Source organism: Rhodamnia argentea, chromosome 3 (assembly GCF_020921035.1).
Source record: "Rhodamnia argentea isolate NSW1041297 chromosome 3, ASM2092103v1, whole genome shotgun sequence".
NCBI lineage: Eukaryota > Viridiplantae > Streptophyta > Magnoliopsida > Myrtales > Myrtaceae > Rhodamnia > Rhodamnia argentea.
In genome coordinates, this window is record NC_063152.1 from 14,773,036 (window position 1) to 14,793,343 (window position 20,308).

The 20,308-nt window shown below is 44.0% G+C and overlaps 2 protein-coding genes and 1 long non-coding RNA gene across 3 annotated transcripts in view; all 3 read right to left on the reverse strand.

The window, feature by feature from the left end:
• The window catches only part of LOC115729247 (disease resistance protein RUN1-like), a 1,053,956-nt gene that overhangs the window by 631,168 nt on the left and 402,480 nt on the right, over window positions 1-20,308 (reverse strand). The window lies entirely within an intron of this gene.
• Window positions 1-20,308, reverse strand: part of LOC125314488 — a 117,559-nt gene that overhangs the window by 37,139 nt on the left and 60,112 nt on the right. The window contains exon 2 of the long non-coding RNA XR_007197958.1: window positions 17,559-17,563. This is a non-coding gene — a long non-coding RNA (uncharacterized LOC125314488). The remainder of the gene's footprint in view (window positions 1-17,558; window positions 17,564-20,308) is intronic.
• LOC115726697 (TMV resistance protein N-like) lies at window positions 2,400-3,050 on the reverse strand. Its single transcript, XM_030656676.2, has one exon. The coding sequence runs from the start codon at window positions 2,988-2,990 to the stop codon at window positions 2,454-2,456; it is 537 nt and encodes a 178-aa protein (XP_030512536.2). The 5' UTR covers window positions 2,991-3,050; the 3' UTR covers window positions 2,400-2,453.

The window sequence follows — 20,308 nt, forward strand, 5'->3', positions numbered from 1 at the left end:
AGGCCTTTAAAAGGACACATGGAAGAGAACCCCATTGTAAACCCTCGACTTGTTATAATTGTCGTTTGATTTGTGGATTAAAAGCCCACGAGGCTCATGCTTGTCCACAAAAGTATCAGTGGGAAGAGAAACTTCATAGAGTACTTGTCGAGGATGAGGATGAACCTGCTCAGACCTATAGATCAACAGGAAGTAAAAAATTTTGGACTCTGAGGTCGAATTTTTCTGTGAAGTTTTCTGGGAATATGAGACAAACGAACAAGGTTCAAATCAGTGGAGTGAACAATTATTCATGATGAACTCGTGTGATCATATGGTGCCCCTTAGGAAGTTTTCTAGGATAACATAATTGTTTGAAGAAAGTGCACACAATTACAGACAGGCGAGAAGTTAATCCCCTAGAATGAACGTGTCCTAGGAGTTAGACTATGGTGGAATATATTTGAGCATCTGGAGCAATTACTGCCTCTCAGGTCCAATCGAGGGGAGGAAGAATAACCTTATGTTGGAAGAACTGTCTACACCCTGTAGACTTGAAAGATTGCAGCCTGCCAGGCAGATTTAGGATTTTTGAACCTTTAATTGTACCACAGGATATTGTACAAGAAGTCAATCGGCAAGAGATTGCATCTCAAAAATCTGTAAACTCAAGAACTCCAGAAAGAAGAATCATAAGATACGAATTGATTGGTTAATCTGCCTGTCAATGAAAGAAGAGGATACAATTTTTGAGTTGTTAAATGAATGCGGGTTTGATATTAAATTGTTCTATAAAAAAATCTCGGCAATCGAGCTAAAAATTATAAAATGCACCGTAGACATGGTAGAGGAATTTGATCTATCTGTTCTCCAAAGGTTTTAGTAAAGACAGCTTTGGTCTGCAGAGCAGGTGTGAGGAAAGCCGTGAATGGGAAGAGACTATAGCCAGGTTAACAAAGCAACAAAACACGAAGACTATATTTCTCGCACTTTATCATTAAACTGAATGGATATTTGTCAAGTTATACTCAAAATAGTTTATTTAGTTAAAAATTATCTGAAGCTATTTTATTTTCATCTACTTGTTCGAATTTAGAATCAACATAAATAATTTTTTCAAATTAAGTTGGTAATTTTAAAATCATGAGTCCTCTTTTTTTTTTTTTTTATTTTAACAAACGGATATTTTTCAAGAATATGTATTTCAAAATTTATCATAAATCAGTAAAATAATTCTAATTGATCAAATATGTGTCATGCGACACAATCATGCCACGTGTCCACGACGGAGCCTTTTTAACACACTCTCCTTCGCGGCTCTCTCCTCTCCGTTTTTCTCCGTTTATATTGTCTCTCTGCACTTTTTCCTCTGCTGGAGTCTCTCTGTCTCCCAAGGTCCCAACCGAGAATCCAGGAAGAGGGAACAAAGATGCAGGGAAAAATATCGAAGATCTGAGAGGGATCTCGATAGAGATTGACGATGCAGGAAATCTAGGAGAGTGTCTGGAAATGAAGATGAAGGTAAGCAATAGAGAGAGCCGCTTCAGATCAGAGAAATCTGGAAAATGGCCCCATCAGTGGGATTAAAACCGAGAAGAGATTGAGAGGGAGAGGGAGAGGGATAGGGCTTGGCTCGGTAGTTAGCAAATCTGGAAAAGTTTTTGGCTAATGGAGAGGGAGTGTTGGTGGCCAGCAAAGAAGAAGAAAATGCAGGTTTGAAAGAACTCGAGGGATGGAAAAAAGAGAGAGAGAGGGTTGATGCTTGGCCCTAATCAGAAATTCTGGAAACCTTAGCAAAACAGAGGAGCGAACGAGAGACTGCAGCAAAGGAAAATGTGGAAAGAGTAACGGAGAGGACAGAGATAATAACGGAGAAGAAAGAGTGACGGAGGGAAGAGAGTAAAGTTAAAAAGTGGGCTCCACCGTGGACACGTGGCGATTGATGAAAGGAATGATGGTGCCAGGACTACGCATTATTTTCTCCTCCCCCTCTGGGTCTGCTCCCCTCCGCCTTTGCCACTGGCCCACGGCCGTCATCATCGCATTCCGCCCGCCGTCACATCCCACCACCGTGACGTACCCTCACCTCATCGTCGCCTGTCCCCTCTCTCTCTCTCTCTCTCTCTCTTTTTGTCCCTCTGTGAACAGAGAAAAGTCTCAGCCGTCGTAGGAGCCTCAGGCGACCACCGCCCGAGGCTAGCGACGGCCGATCTGCGCTCGACACCCCAGATCTGGGAAGGCGAACCTTGATTCTTTGCCTAAAGCCGCTTGACACAGAAAGACGGGCAGGGTCTGAGGTGATGCAGCTGGGGCACTGTGGGGACGTGAGCACTCGGGCAGCGGCATGTCAAGAATCAGGAAAGACATGGTGCTCTATTTCGTGTGCCGTGTGACGGTGCTGTCTGAGTGTCTGATGAGAGTGTGCTTGCGATGATCCCAAAGATTAGAGAAAATTAAGTAGGAAAAGATTTAGACTAATTGAATTGCAGTAGAGGAGTTGTCACGTACACATTTTCCTTCACGGTAAACTCCCGCCCAGACAAGCTAGCAGCATCGAAAAGAGCTTTCTTCCATCTCTTCACTTTCTCTGAATCCTTCCCCAACTTCTCCTCATGCTCAGCCATAGCTTTTGCATAACTCTGCTCGTCTCTCGGTGTTCTCACTTCTCTGGGTTCCACCTTGTAAAACACCGGAAACACAATCAGATCATTCTTGACCCTGCACTCCATGATTTTCGCCACCTCTTCCAAACACCATGTCGAGAAAGCATAGTCTTTAGAGAAAACAACAATCGCAATTCGCGACTCCTCGATTGCGTTCATAAGCGTGGATGATATCTCCTCTCCCATCCTCAGTTCTTCGCTGTCAATGTAAGTGTATGCTCCTGACCGGTCAAGAGCTGTGTAGAGATGACTGAGGAAGTTGTTGCTGACGTCAGTGCCTCTGAAACTCAGAAAGACTTGGCTACTGTTTCTGGTCTGGGAAGAAGAAGAAGAAGAAGCAGCAGCCATTTGAATCAGGAAACAGGGGAGGTTATTAACAATGAGCAATGAGATATCTGAAGATTGGGTTTAGGTAGTTTGTTCAGCATTTGATCTTCTCGTCGAATCCTTTTATACCGGATGCAGTGCTTTCTTTCATTTGGGTCAACGAAGAATATTACTAGGTCTTTTCATAATAAATATCGTGCGCGTCAAGCGCTCGAAAGTGTGCGCGAAACTTCTCTTCGTTGGTTAGAGATCTGGTGGACACAAATCTTTCTTTTATGTTGAATTTATTGTTAATTAAATTGTTAATGAATTTGACACAAGATAAGATTTTTTTATGACCAATAGTCTCATACGGCCCTCATTAGTGGCCAGCGTTCCGATCGAGACATCGGGGAAAGAGAGCCTTTCAGATTCCCCATCGCATCCAATGTGCGATGCCAGTAGCAAAATGACAAGGGGCATGCGGTTTTCTCTGCTTTTCCTTCCCCCCCTCCCCTCTCTTTTATAGTGGGGTTTTCGTACTTTGCTTTTATTTCTACACCATTGACTTTAGCTCTAGCTTCAACATGGCCGCCGATATTGAATTCTCATAAAAAGAAAAGATCTTTTGTTAAACGTTTTAAAAGGAAAGGCGTGGATACTCAATTCTAATAAAAGGAAGTGATTTTTAATCCTTCGTTTTTCATTTTCTTAGATGGAATCATTAGAAAAAGTTTAGCTACTCCAATAAAATATTTGGCTGTAGCTTCCAGGAAATGGCCTTCGCAACCAACGAGATTTTGTTCCCCATTGGATCTTCTCAGTATATTCTTTATGCCCTGAGGCATGACTTTCTCCTTTCGTGGGAAAAGCAGATGGAAGGGTTGAGGGAAATGAAGAGAAGGACGTGGTGGGGTCTGCCGTGCTCGACTTCCCTGGCGGAGGAGGGCCGGGGTGCTTCGGCACCGTGAAAAATAAACCGATGTCGTCGGTCAATAGGATACAAATTTTTATGACCATGATCTCAACAGTCCTCATTGGAGGCCCATTTTCCAACTGGTTGATTGGTTGATTGGTTGATTGGCCTTCAGTGAAATAGCTTCCATCTCTTTAGTCCTCTTTTCTTTTTCAAATATTGGACAATAAAGTTTCTCATCTCATTAGAGAAAATACTTCACCGAGGCTATATGGCAAATTGGTGGACCGAACACCAATCAATCGGTTAATTGATTACTTTCTTGTCATTGTAGAATTAAAAGTGCTTTGAGATATGTGGTGGCACCATGTGCACCAGTATCGTAGGTTTCATGGTCAGAGATGTTAGGTATCGGGCGGAACCATCCTTCTTTGATCTTGAGCCACCTGTCTATTCTCTTCTTTTATTCAATATGAAGCATCTTTTCTTTAACCCAACAACATAACGTGCCAATCCGTGTTGTCAGCTAGGGGCGAGCAATGGTCCAGAGCAGACCTTAGAACTAGAGGGGACCGACCCTACCTGGCCACTTCTGGTCCGTTCCAACAAGGTCTGCAGGGTATATTCCAGCCTCTAGGGCCAGATTCCAAATTTCAAAAATTGAGAACTAGTCCTCAGGTTATAAATTAGGGGATGTTTTACTAAGGGAGTAAATCACCGAAAATCTTAAATTATGCCCAGTATGATATATCTACTCTAAATTTTTTTTTATGACATCAAAAATCCTAAACTTATACCTGTGAGACACATTTATCTCAAGTTATTTTTTTTGTAACAACAAAAACACCCCAAAATTATACCCGTAAGACACATTTACCCCAAGATTTTAAACCTCAAATTTATACTTGTGTGATACTTTTGCCCCGCATTAAATTTTTTTTTTTTGGCACCATAAACTCTAAACTGATAGGCATGTGACATATTTACCCCAAATTTTTAGGTAAATGTATCACACAAATACAAATTTAGGGTTTTTGGTATTACAAGAAAAAATTTAGGATAAATGTGTCCATGGGAACAAGTTTGGAGTTTTTGTGTTACACAAAAAAGTTTGGGGTAAATGTGTCATAATAGGCATAATTTAGGATTTTTGATAGCTTTTTTCCTTTTATTGAAATTTGTCCTCAAGAAATAAATAAAATGAAAAAAAAATTAGTAGATTCTCGAGTAGACTCTAGAATTGGACCAGACTGACAGAATCGGTTACAAGGTGGGTTCCAAGGTATAAAATAGGTCTCAAGTTTCAAAAACTAATAATCGATCTCGACAAATTAGGTTCAAGGTTCGAGATCTGGAACCTCCCCACCTTGAAACCATTCACCCCTATCATCAACATATATTCAAGCCCCACTTGCTACATTGCTGTCAATTGTCAGACACAAACTCAGTTGACATTTACTTCATTGGCTCCTCGCTTCCGGAGTGGCATTCCAATTAATGAGTTTTATGAGTTCTTGTCTTTCTTTTTGTATATTAAAAAAAAAACATGACTGGTTGCTGCTATATGAAGAATAGGTTGTATGGGCAAATTCTGATTTCGACATAAACACTGCACTTGTCAAAATGGATCCAAAACTCATTTAAGAATCCGCAAGTATTTAAATGGGTCATAACAAACGTAATAGGCCAGCATATAAGACAACTCAAGTCATTTAAGAAGCCGAAATGAGTGAGTTATAAATGGATCTATTGTGAACCCATTTACAATCCACTTAAAGTCGTCTACCCTTCCCCCTTCGCTCCTTCTCGCTAGGAGACAGGCGGTACTGCCGTTTCTTTCCCCTTTTTGGGCGGCCGAGCATTATGCCTCGCTCTTATTCATAGTTTGTTAGTTCCTCAGTGCGTTTTCTTCCCTTTATTTGTTCTAATTATTCAATTTGCATTTCTCTTGTCGAGGTTGCGGACTGGCCTTTAAAAAAACAGCAGATGTTTGCAGAATTTACGTGTTAGTTTCAATGACTTTGTTGTTTTGTAGAGATTGACCATGCTTTCCTGCAGGAATTTTCTGGAGGAGGATTGGTGATGATAATCGGTGAAGATGGCTAGTCATCTTCTTACTTTTTCTTTCTTTCTTTTACTTTCCTTTTTACTTTATTGCTTTCTTTTACTTCTTTTTTTTTTTTTTACGAAGCCGGCGCCCTGCCCTTAAGACAACCCATTGAGAGAAGGATGACCGCGTAAGTGTTACTACATCGAGTCTTTTTATTATGCAATCTCCGGGCGTTCGTTGCTCCTTCCAAATCCTGCGAACCGCCTGAATGTGGAACTTGGAGGAAAACGTCTTCACTTGCTCCGTCTCCTACGTTGGGGACGGCGACGAGGAGGAGGCACTCTGGTGGACCGCCCTCAAGCGGCTCCCCACCTACGCCTGTGTCCATCACAGCATCTTCAAGGTCCCCGGCGGCGGGTCGAAGGAGGTCGGCCCGAGCGAGCTCGAGGCATAGGAGCAGAGGCTTCTCCTCTACCGGCTCGTCATCTCCATCGATCACGATCACAAGCAGTTCTTCGTGCAGATGCGGCACTGCTTCAAAGCGTAAAGATGCTAAACACACTCAGTACTTAAGTTTGGTAGTATCGATCTTCCATATAGGTGAATCCTCGATACGGTGCAACGAGAAGAGCAAGTTTTAGTAAAATATCGGCAAAGAAGTGACCACTATTTTTTGGTTCAGGAAACTCTGAATTTTAGATGCTTAGAAGAAAATAAAGAAAAATTTTAAATTAAAAATCATATTTTTTAAAAGATATAAAAATTTGTTGATATAAAAAATAAAAAAATCAGATTTTTAAAAGAAATAAAAAATCATATTTTTTTAAATTATAAACAAATAATATTGAAAATGTTAAAATTGTCCAATGATTTAGTAAAACAAAATTTTTAATAAATTTGTAAGAAATAACTTTTCTTAGATTGAATTAAATATGGATCCTTTTTACTAATACGGGTTAGGTCATGTATGGGTTGGGTTGAGTAAGGGTCAAGAAATTTGCACTATGCATAAATAGGTTATAAATGGGTTAATGGGTCAGTTTGGGTCAAACCATTTATGACCCGACCCAAACTAGACCTGACCTACTCATTTGACAGATCAACCGACTCTCAAATGGCTCCATGCTCGACCACAAGATTTCCAACAGACTAATTGAAGACATCTGTATTAGTCGGATCGGGAAGGCTAGAAAACAGTTGGATGGAAAAAGAGTAGATTACAATTGTTCATTGTTAATTTGCATTATCTTAACGTTCATGCGTTCTGTTTTGAGCTGCTTCATAAAAGATTTGTAAAAGAGTCTTGACTCCATCATAATCCAACCTTTGTATGAGACTTCAAGTATAATTTATCTCTCGAATAGGCTCGAGGAATGGAGTAGGCACTCATTTCGGCCGAAGTCACTATATATTGACTGACTGTCCTCTACCTCCACTAGCACAGCCCAAATCCTATAAAAATAGGGTCAATGACACGGCTATCCATCTACGAGCAACACAAACCTAATATCAAAGAATATGTATCCCCCAATATATCTGATAAAACATGGAGTTGATTACAAAATCGTAATTTTAAAATCTACTCAAGACAATATTGTTGTTGCTAGCACTATCAAATAGAGGGGGTAATAGGTGATTTTGAAAAATTTTGACAAATTAAAGTGGAATTAAAACAATCAAGATTAATGTCATGTGAAATCGTAGTCCGAAGAAAAACATTGCTATAATCAAATTCACTTGTCTAGAAGATACCAATAGAGATAATAATGAGTTAAGGGATAGAGAGAATTGCACATAGATGTTATAGTGGTTCGGCTTATTGCAAGCCTACGTCCACTCTCATCACAGACCGCCTACATGCAGGATTTCACTAGTGAATCAATAAGAAATTACAATGAGTGATTCTTTTCATATAGAGATCACTCTATTTCACACGATCAACCTTTCAATACCTCTCAAGGATTGCAATTTTGAAGCTCACGGAGACAATTGTGTAAGAATTAAAGCTCTCTTTGAACTATGGAATTTATGACTATTGATCTCTCTTACCCTCTTCACCAGCTTGGTCTCCTTTTATACTCTTCTACTTCCAATCTACCTATTGGACATTCTTCAAAGATCACTCTCTAATCATCTCGTTGGACAATATAGTATAAAGAAGATTGAGTAGCCGTTAAGGGATAAAATCAAAATCTCCATGGATTCAGCCATCCATACAATCTACATTTAGATTTTCATAAGTAGAGTTCTTTATTTATGGAAGAAAACTTATCTATACTAAGAAAGAAATCCAAGCGAAACTACTAGCCATTGCAAAAATGATTTGCGTCTGAATCTAAACATTGCATCTGATACTTTCTCATAGTCTAAGTCCGAGTAGATTCACATTTTGATGAAACTTTATGAGTTTGAGGAGACTTCACGTAGAGTATGAACATGTTGACACTTGAATTTTGGCTCCCCTTTTTGATCATTTAATGCATTAAAAAATTAGGGACCCATCGCGACACCTAACTAAAAATATTGAATCATTTTCGTAGAGTTTTCTGCATAACGTTTATTTACATTTTAATCGGACTAGTGGTGAAAAGACTTAAGGTTCTGAGCTTAATTGAATAATTGGATCAAGCCCACATTAGCATAGGATTTTGACCGTCATAGACATGAGAAACTAAGAACACATGGGGAATCGGCAGTACATTGGGCCCATAATAGTTCATATTCTTTTCTTTAAAACAAAACCTAGCTGTCCCCTATGTAAAGGACCTTCACGCACACAATGGATGAGGACTTCTATTTTCTGTCGGCAATTACAATTCAGAAATGTATGATCGGCAGAAGAAAGAGCGAGGGGCCACGAGAGAAGGTTCTCCGCCAAATTCATCCTTGGCCGAGATCCTCCACGACACCGGCCACTCCCTCACTGCTCTGTGATCATCACTGACGCTGCATCAGTCCTGTTGACGTTGTTGCATCACTTCCCCACCTCGTCGCTTCCCCGAAGCCTTTGCTGTTGTCACTCCGGCCGTGATCCGACCCCACAGGTTGCCACACTCCCTGCTGCACTGTGGCGGTGTTACTCCAAACATCAGCAACGACCTGGAGCCTGGCCTTCCTGTCTTGCTTTATTTTGAAAAAATCACCACCTGTTGCGCGTTGAAATCCTTCGACGGGGCTTTGCTGGTTATGGGTTCTAGGCCCAAATTGACTTTTGGCCCAAAGAAGGTTACTTACGCGGGAATCTTTTATCGAACTTAATCCGTTCGTTTTCCGAAAAGGAGTTCTGGGTGAGTTTTGGACAGAGAGTGTCAAATGCAGTAGATTTACACAAAAGGGCGCGTTACAAACAGGCTTTCGACAACTTCGACGGCCCAATATGCAATAGTAACAATATGTGACAACCGTCGACGTGACCCTGGAATTGAATCGACGGGATCGGGAGATGATATAGGACACAATGCTGGAATTTAATCAACAGCACAAGACGGGGAATTGTAGGACACAATGCCGGAATTGAATCGACGGTGCATGGACAAGATGGGTGAATGGTGCAACACCGAATTTAATCGACGGCAGATCGACCTAATGAGCGGGCACGCCGGAATCTAATCGACGACACCTAACTCTGGATATGATACTCGTCGGAATTGAATCGACGACGGGGATCTGAAAACTACAGCTAGGCTAGGCTAAAGGTTAAGAGCTAAGAGCTAGTTTTGAAAATGCAAGTGTTTTGGATTTGTTGTGTGTGTGTGTATCTTGCTATTGCGAGGTATTTATAGGCAAGCTCTTTGGTAACCGCCGAGCGGTTTCTTCCTTTGGCCCCACGCTTTGCTCTTTTCCATAAGCCACGTGGATGACGGTTTCCCGGTCTTTGCGCCTTTTCTTTTTACCTCGTGGGGATTACCGCCAACCGCTTCGATCATGGCCTCCCTCCGCGCGCTTTTCTTGTTCTAGAAGGAAGTGGCGCCAGAATTTATCCCGACACGTGGCACCTTTCTGATTGATACGTTCCCCGCTTCGGTGTCCCTTCTTGTAGCCGATTATTGCTTCCTCACGTGCTTGTCACGAGTCTCCCTTGGATTATTTTAAGTGTCAACATATGCCCCCTTAAAAGATGTAAATCGAAGATTTACCTCTTTTAAAATATCTTCCTCTGGTTTAGTGATCTCCAGTTGTACAAATGATGATTACGCTTTCCCTTTGATCTCTTTTCCCAAAACGCAACCTTTCGACTTCTTGCCGTGCACTGGCCTTTTTCGTCTTCGCTTTTAAGGATCTTGAAAAAGCTCCCAATTGTCGTCTTTCTTCCTCAACGTTTTTCCTTAAACCCTAAACCCCTTCTTCCGAGCATTCCAAGCTTTCATGGCGATCGAAACCCCTGAGTTCCTTCCTCACCAGCTCATCGCCCGCTTCGATGGGATCATCAATAGTGATGACGCTGATCACTGTTTCCTCAAGTTATTGAACACTCAACGAGAGCACGCCGTTTTCATTCTCGGACCCGGTCTCCATGATCACCACCACATTCCATCATCTCTTCGGTCTTGCTTTCCAGTGCGGGCCGACGAGCAGCTTCCCATTCAAGCTTCTTCACGAAAGGAAATTTGGTCCATGCCGGCTCAGCGATTTAGGAGTTTCCCGTCATTTGACAACATGGCTTATACCCGGTTCCAAAGGCTTCGGGAGGATGTCCCAACGGTTGGCCTCGGGGAAAAAAACACGATCGGGACAACAATTGAGGTCAGCATATTGTCCCATGATTTGAATAGAGGTCTACTGGGGTCCGTTACAAGCTTTTGGTCCTCCTCCACTAATTGTTTTTTCTTCCCGTGGGGTCCCATGTCAGTAACCCTTCTAGATGCTTTCGCCATAGCTGGTCTCTCTCCTTATGGGGCCTCGGTCAAGAATCTAGGAAAAACTAAGGATTGCCCCATTTCTGACGATTCTCTTGCTTATGGGAAGTTCATCGATACCTATAGTAAAACGTCCGGGGATGTTTCCTTCGAGGAACGAACAACCTTCCTTCTTTTTTGGCTGTCGAAATATCTATTTTTTAGTCCAACACTCAAAGTGTCCAAGGACTATTACGATCTCGCCCTACTTCTAGCAAAAGGGAATCTTGTTGCCCTTGGCCCTCTTGCTCGCGCGTCTACGTATAGGAGTATTTCTTATGCTGCTCGGCTAATGTCAAATTCCGAAGAAGATGGTGTATTGTCGAGTCCACCCCGGATTCTTCAAGCCTGGGTCGCATTCTATTTCCCTTTCACGTTTGAGAGTGTCCCTTCCTCTAATCCTAACATGGTTCCTTTGAAGCTTGGTATACGACTACTCCAAGCTGCCCCCTCGAATGTCCCTGGTGGTGTTCAACCTTTTCGGTTCTTTCTTCGGCAGCTTTTGTCTTATGAGGCTGATCGAATAGATTTCTTTCCTTACCGCTCAGGTGAATTCAATTTTTTGCTTCAACTCTCGAACCTTGAAACGGTTCAACCATTGCGACTTTTGGACCTTTGTCCTATTCCCTAGAGACCTTCCAATCCGGCTATGTCTTAAGGGTAGGTTCTATCCAGGCTTCGAACCATATTCTCCTCATTATTGCGCCAGGCAATTCGGTCTTCGACAGGCGGTGCCTATGCCTATCCCTTATCTCATGGATTTCCCATCGATGGACAAGAAGATGTATAATATCAAGATTGACGGACCGTTCACTCGTGTGCGCGAGATTACCACCATGATGTACCGGCGGTTTTCGGGGGATATCCCAACAATACTTCGCTCTAGCCCTGGCGTGACTTTCGAGTTTACGACCTGGTGGACGTCCTTTGCCTTCGAAAACCCTTTCGAAGATGCCATCTCATCCATCCTTCGGAGTAGCCGGATCTGACCCTTTGGTCCCGCTTTGAAGAAAACCCGGAAAAAGGGTGCCACCAGAGCCCTCTCGATTGGTGGTCGTAAACGTCCGACGACTGTTTCGTGTGGGTCTCTTTCTTCCCGATCTTCGCAAGAATACTGGCCCAAGGTGATTTTTGATTTACTTTCGCTGTTAGGTGACGATTCTGACGACGAAGGCGATGAGGAGACGCTCACTTCTCTTAAACGGCGAAAGATGGTAGCGAAAAAGAGCAAATCTCCGGTGGAATCTCTCGTAGTCCCTCGCCTTGTCGAAGCGTCTCCAATCGTTCGTCCCGAAGATTCTTTGGTAGATCTTGACCCACCTGCTGGGGGGTCTAGCAATATTACCATTGTTGAGGGTCCGTCTGAACCCGCGGCTCCTTCGCCTACAGAGCCCCAAGGGGAACCTTCTTCGATGGCCCTTGCCATTGTCTCGACCTCGATAGTCGAAGCTCCTTCAATAGCTGAAGGTCTCTCAACCCTTGAAGACCCTTCATCTGCGGATATTATCTGGGATCTCCCTACTGCTTCTCTTCTTACGTCGCCAATTGAAGATGCTCAAGCTCATCTTGCTGGATCTTCTCGCTCTTCGGATCATCCGAGTATGCCCGAATCAAGCAGCTCACCCGACTCGTAGATTTTCAGCAAGCTGGGAATCATGCTATCTTGCTCTCTGGACCTCGTTCATTCAGGGGTAGCCTCCTTTGTCGACAACCCATCGAATATTCGAAACATCCAATCCGTGATGGAGTGGTCGGTCAAAGAGGAAATCGGTGCAAAGCTTCCTGAAGGCCTAGTCCGCCGGCTCAAAGCATTCTTGGAGCACTTTCCTACTCCCTTTATGCATTTTCGACGATGTCGGGACAAGGTGCTTGCTGCGTCGAATTTTCCCGATCAGCTCTTTTCTCCTAGCTCCGAGACCCAAGAAGTGAGGCAACTTGTAACTCAAGGAGAACAGTCCCTTCAATCTGCTGTCGACGAGCTCGCCGCTTTGGATGAGAAGGAGGCTACCCCGGAGCAACAGAGGCTAGCAATAGAGCGAGAACTAGAGGATACTCGAAGTCAGCGATCGACAGTGTTTTCTCGTCGATCCTCCATAGAAGATCAACCGAAAACGCTCGCAGCTTCCTTAGAAGAGAAGAAACGAGGCGATTACGCTCGGGTCGTGCGGGCAGAAGTAGACCGATGTCAGACTAGGAATATGTATATAGACAAAAATAAGAAGTTTGAACGTTTACTCTATGAACTACTTGAGGGGATCAAGACGGCTCTGTATCCCGATTTTCATCAATAAAATCTCCCCTTCTTTCTCCTTATTTTCCGTATTTCATTCCGCCACGATCCATGTAATTGCCCACGTCCGAGTAATCGCCATCTCAATCCCGAGTCGGTTACTTCAAAATCCCTTATAAATAATGATTGCCTCCAAACGCCAATTCATACGAACTTTGTTATTAAGTTCATATGAGTACTCGCAGTGCTCCTCGCTTGTCGCGCTTCGACGCTTTTTCTCACAATGAGGCCAAAAGGGAACTTTCCTTATCCTTCATGGATCACCAACCCAGCAATGGTCACATAATTTTGGGTCCGCATCTCACAAGTTTGCCACCTCCCTCTTCACCGATTAATTGCTTTCCCCGTTGCTCTGAAGAAGTCTTACCCTTTGAGCAATCTATTATTTGTACCTCTGCTTGGTCGTCGAGTAACTATAGATTTTCTTCATACCCAACCTTCGACCATCGGTTTTACAACCGGTACAAACGACTAGAAGGAGAAACAGCTACCATCCGGGCACAGGCCAGGATAGATGTCCTATTGTCCTTTTGCGGTACATCTATTGATCCCTCGGAGTATGGCCTCGTCGGTAGTTTGTGTTGTTTTTGGTCACCGTCATCGAACTGTTTCTTTTTGCCTATTGGTCCAGTGACCCCTACCCTTCTTGATATTTGGTTTCTGACCGGTCTTTCTCCATTTATCGACGGTGACCCTCGACCTCCGGACGACCAATTTTTCCTTGATATGTCCTGCCGCCTTGACTCGCCATATGGCGAATTCATGGATCGCCATGCTAAACCTTCAGGACCCATCCTTCTCGAGGAACATACAGCCTTCATTTTATGTTGGCTTTGCAAATATGTCTTTTGTCTCCCCACATGTCGAATTTCCTCGGAATTTCTTGATATGGCCTATGAACTAGCATGTGGTGTTGATGTTGGCCTAGGCCGGCTGTTCCTAGCTGCATTATATCGGGGGTTGTCGGATGCTCAATCCTCGTTGGTGGACAATCATCCCGCCCCCTTTTCGGGTCCTTTATGGATTCTGCACCATTGGGTCAGAGTGTACTTTCCTCATATGTTTTTTGATCAAGCGCTCACTTCGACAACTGAATCATCGAAAAGGGATGATGTACCCATGGCGTTCAATCGGCTCCTTCGCTGTGCTCCCGACAATCTTATCGCTTTCGACGACTTCCTTATTGAACCGTTGTCTCTCACCAGTTTTGATTTCTCCAGGCTACCCGTCGATAATGATATCTATAGCTCTTCCAGCGCAGATCCGGATTCTCGCCTTTTCTGGATGAGCGTGTTAGTCCCAACTGACTTAGCCATGAATTTGTCCGGTGGCGGCAAATTCTCATCGGGATTTGAGATTTATAATCCTCATTATTGTGCTCGCCAATTCGGGCTTACTCTGGGGATTCCAATGCCGGTGGTGTACTCCATGAATTTCTCTTCCCGTGGTTGCGGGGAGGAGGCGACCGACATGATAGGCCATATCGAAGTTGTACATGCTGTTCTCGGACGCTTTGTCTTTATCGGTTTCTCTGGCCATTCTTGTAGTACCTCATTTTTCGACAAGTGGTGGCTCTCCTACCGCTCTTCTTTGTTCCCAACCGGTGCAATGGACATTCTTTCGAAAGTCCGTCGGCACTCATTGGGCTTGCTGCATCCTCTAAGAAGACCTGCTTCTTTCGTTATACCGAGCGTTACACTTGAGCAACCAATCGATGAAGGTAAACCCTTTGTTGATATAAACATTCTGATAATGAAAGTGGGTACTTCTCCGCATTTTGCTTGATGTAATTATTGATCCGACTTTCTTCCCGCATGATTCACTTGCTTCTGATGGCCGCATGGATGACTTACCCAACAAATCGTGGGTTGTTCATATGAACATGGCGAGTGCCTCGGCTGGCCCATCGAATACTCTTCGCTGCGACTATTCATACTTTCGCGGCAAGTGGTCACGCTTGCATGACTTACTAGGAGGAGGATATACCTACATATGTAACCCAGCGTCCGTCGAGGACGAGATCAAAGCTCTCATTGCTTTTCCGGCCCATTTGCCCTATCCGGTCCAATGTCATGCCCTCGAATTTGCCATTAATGAACTTTTCCTCACGTTTGGCTCGACTTTGAGGTCCTTCAGGACAAGGCAGCGTGAACTAGCGATTATCGACAAGTTGGAAACAGATTCCCTTCTTGCCGACAATGAGCCGGCTTATCAACGTAGTGTTCTTGAAACCTTGGAAAGTGACGGCTGTACCACCTTGCAAGTACTATCTGCACAATTGAAGGCAATCAAACAGCAAGAGGCAATTTGCGAATCACTGCACCTTGATATGATGCAGCCCGGTCATCGAAAGGAGGCAATTGTTGACGCCTAACCGCAATGAATGAAATGCAACTTCATAGTTTCGTCTTGAGTCTTGAACAGCACGTATTGTAGTCCGCTGTTGCTAGTTCCATATTAATGCCACATGTCCTTATCATCTTATTCTATCATTGAACTGTCGGTCTTAGTGTCAATTCTCCAAAGTTCATCATGACGCGATCTTCTCAGGATCACCCTTTTTCCATGCGGCATTTAATGAAAGGCGTCGTTTCCGATTTCTTCTTCCGAATTCAAATCGTCGTGGTTAATAGCCAGTGGAAAACCCGCCACTCGCGCCATTATGGTTGCTTATGTGTTTCACCAATCGCGATATACCTTCTCGCCTCGATAACCGTCCACTATCCTTTCTCGCCTCGATCGTCGGAAGGTCGTGGGCGGATACTCAGCATCGTGGGACGAACCGTTCCTTGGCCTTTATCTATAAATAGGGTCACTTGCCTGGAGTGCGTCTTCATCCAAACCCTTCTGCCTTTGATTCTTAGAGAAAACTTCCTTAAAGCCTTAATGGAGCGTGCTTCTTCTTCTACGGCTTCGTCTCCCCCTACATACTTCACCGTGAGTTCTCGATTAATCGGAGGGAGATTATCTCCCTTCCGAGTTACACCTACACCATGCTGGTGGTGAAACCGCGAGCCCTTGATAAACTTCACAACCTGCTCAACCGTTACGTGCCTCAAAATCTTCCCTCCGACCACTTGTTCCGGTCGGACTACGAAGAGTTTGTCACGCTCTTCGACTACGGGCTGGATAAGTTTCGCCGGAATCTGGCGACCATGTCTCAACATGATCTCACCGAACATGAAGTTTGGTGTAAGATCGAAGAGATTGAGAACGGAGAAGTGGTGCACAAGGAACTCTGCAACGTCCAAGAAGCCCTCCATGCCTCTCATGCCGCCGTCCTCTAACTTTGGAACATTGTTTCCAACCGCCCGATTGCCACCCGGCGACACTTGCGAAGGCCTCTCAAGGAAACCGAGCAGCGAGAACATGAACTGGTTGAAGCCTGCGAGACCCGTTCCTTGGCTTCCATTGGGGCCCCTTTGGAGGGTCTGAAGGCCATGTTGGACTCTACCAATGGTCTTCTGCAGGGTCAGAAAGAACACCTTCAACGGCTGGAGGGCGAGAAGGACAGGCTAGAGGCGGCATCGGAAGAGTTGGCTGAAGCTCATCACCGCGCGAGGGAAGAGAACGCCAAGTTGGAGTGCCGGCTGCGAGGCTTCGTGGTTCGTTTCAGGGAGCACTTCCAGTAGGGGCCTGCTGGGGCGAGCAAGCGAGAGGAAAAGAGAGAGAAAGAGGGGAGGGAAGAAGGAGAGAGAAAGAGAGAAAGAAAGAGAGAGAAAGTGAGGGATGTATAAAAGTTTTATGAATGAACTGAATTTTCTAACTCCTTGTCCTCCGACTCTTCTTGCATTTCCCACATCGATGGGTAGAATTTTTTCAAATACTTCCCGTTGATCAAGCGTTGTAGTTCTCTTTCATCGATTTCCATTACTCGATATGCATTCCCCGGGTGGGCGTCCGTTATCAAATATGGTCCTTCCCATTTTGGCGACCACTTGCCGAACTTTTCGCTATCGAGGTTCATAGGCAAAATAGTTTTCCACACCAAATCTCCTACGTCGAAACGCTTAGCTTTCACGTGTTTGTTGTAAGCCTTGGCAACCCTTCGCTTCTGAGCCATCAATTTTTCCAGTGTTGTGGCTCGATTCTCTCCCAATTCATCAATATTGGCGTACATCATTTCATCGTATCGCTCTTTAGCCATACCATCCTGGAGTTTTACTCTTAATGATTGCACCGTAATCTCCAAGGGTAACACGGCCTCTTGTCCATACGTTAGCATATAAGGAGTGACTCCGGTGCTTGATCTTTTGGAAGTTCGATAAGCCCATAACACCGTCAACAACAATGAGTCCCATTCCCTTGGGTTGTCCTCCAAACGCTTTTTAATCAATCCGATGATTATTTTGTTGGAAGCTTCTGCTTGGCCATTAGCCTGAGCGTAATAGGGCGTCGAATGAATCATCTTGATACCCCTCGACTTAGCAAAATCTCGTATTTCTTGGCCTGTGAAGACCGTCCCTTGGTCGGCGGTGATAGTCTCTGGAATTCCAAATCGATGAATAATTCGCTCTTCAATGAACTCCCTAACCGTTTTTTGTGTCACGCTTTTGTATGACGCCGCTTCAACCCATTTTGTGAAGTAATCTGTGGCCACTAAAATGAAACTATGCTTCTTCGATGAGGGAGGATAAATTTTCCCTATTATGTCCATTGCCCAACCCCGAAAAGGCCATGGCTTGATAATTGGGTTCATCGGTGCGGCCGGTACTTGCTGGATTGGTCCATGCCTTTGGCACGATTGACACCCCTTCGCGTAATCGATGCAGTCTTGGGTGATTGTTGGCCAAAAATACCCATGTCGCCTTAACAACCACTTTGTTTTCAATCCAGCCTGATGCGCACCACGGATCCCTTCATGGACTTCCGTCATGACTAGCATTGCTTCCTCCCGCCCCAAGCATTTGAGAAGCGATCCGTCGATTATCTTTCGATATAGCTCATTGTCGATCAACAAATATTTTAAGGCTTTTCTTTTGAAGTCCCTACCGCGTAACCCGGGTTTTTCAAGTAGTTTACCAAAGGGGTTCTCCAATCTTGTTGGCCGGTTTCTCCCGAGCTTCAGATTGCTCAATCATCATTACCCGAGCATCTATCGATGGTAAGGTCCTTACCTGAGTAATGATGTGGTCCGCTAGTTCCTCCGATATACGATATCCCGACGCCATCCGAGCCAATTCATTAGCATCCGAATTTTCACTCCTCTTGACATGGATTAGCTCGTATTCGACGAACTTTGACAACAATTCTTTTGCCAAGTGGTGATGCCTAATAATGTTTTCATTCAAACATTGATACTCACCATTTAGCTGTTTGATCACCAGGTGAGAATCGCCTTTCACTTTAATTGACCCGATCCCCATGTCAATTAAAACATTTGATCCCACGATCGGGGCTTCATATTCGGCTTGGTTGTTTGAGCATTCAAAGTCAAGCCTGAATATGAGTTTTGTTTTCTGTCGAAAAGGTGATATAACCATGATTCCCGCGCCTGCTGAACCGGATGCCACCGACCCATCGAAATATAATATCCAAGGCGCAATACCAAGATAATTTTCATCATCCTCGACTTTTAAACCCGAAGGATATTCGGTAATGAAATCGGATATTGCCTACCCTTTTATCGCTTTGAGCGGCACATAAATCGGATCGATTTCTATTAGAGTGAACGCCCATTTTGTAATCCGGCCCCTAATAATTGGCCCGGACAACATGTACTTAATCACGTCTGTTTTACAAATTACATGTACCGTAGTCGGCAACATATAATGTCGTAATTTTGTACAGGCGTAGTACGGTGATAAACATAGTTTTTCGATGGACGTGTATCTCGTCTCTCGGCATCGTTGAGCATCCTACTTAGGTAGTACACGGCCTGCTCTTTCCCTTCATCGTTTTCTTGAGCCAAAGATACTCCCGATTGTTGTATCGGCCGATAAATACAACTTCAATGGCCGTCCCGCCTTTGGTGGCGTCAACACCGGTAGCTTGATAAGATATTCTTTTAGCCTGTCGAAAGCCACCTGATGTTTCTCTTCCCACACAAACTCTCGCTCATTCTTCAATTTGAGCAATGGGGAGAAAACTTCGATTTTTCCCGAGAGGTTAGCTATAAAACGCCGCAAGAAATTTAATTTCCCGATTAGCATTTGCAACTGTTTTTTATTATCGGGAGATAGCAACTCTGAAATAGCTTTAGCTTTATTCATGTCTACCTCTATACCTCTTTGATGAACCAGAAAACCAAGGAAATTGCTAGCTTTTATCCCGAAAGCGCATTTCAAAGGATTCATTTTTAACTTAAATTTGCGCATTCTCTCAAAAGCTTGCTCTAGGTGGTTCGGATGACTTACCTGGTTTGTCTTGACGATGACATCGTCGATATAGACCTCCATGAATTCCCCAATCATATCATGGAAAATGTAATTCATTGCCCTTTGATAGGTAGCACCAGCATTCTTCAAACCGAAAGGCATGACGACACATTCGAACGTACCAATGGCCCCGGGACATCTAAATGCTGTCTTGTGAACATCCTCCGCTGCTATAAATATCTGATTGTACCCTTAATGTCCGTCCATGAGAGACATCATTTCATTATTGGATGCCGAATCGATCAACATATCGGCGATGGGCATCTGGTACTCGTCTTTTGGGGTGGCCGCATTAATGTCTCGAAACCCAACACACACTCGGAGTTTGCCGTTCTTCTTCTTGATAGGCACAATGTTTGACAACCATTCGACATACCTTGCCGATCTTATGAATCCGGCTGAAAGGAGACGCTCGATTTCCTCCTTAACTTTAAGGATTACTTCGGGAGCGAATCTTCTAGCGGCCTGTTGGTGTGGTCGAAATCCTCTTTTAATTGGTAATCGATGCTCAACTATGCTCCTCGAAAGACCAGGCATCTCATGGTAATTCCAGGCAAAACAATCCTTATATTTTTTCAATAGGTTTACCATTTGAACCTTGTATCTCCGATCGAGTAGTTGGCTCACATAAGTAGGTTGAGGACGGGCCTCATCTCCGAGATTGACCTCTTCCAGTGGGTCTTGAGCTTGAATTACCTTGTCGTCCTCCTTAATTGGGGAGTCTTCAAAATCTAAAATGCCATCCGCAAGCTGTCGGGCTTGATCACTTTGCTCAGCCCTATAGGCCGCATACCTCTCGGCGAGGTTTTGCGCAAATGACTGAATTTCCATC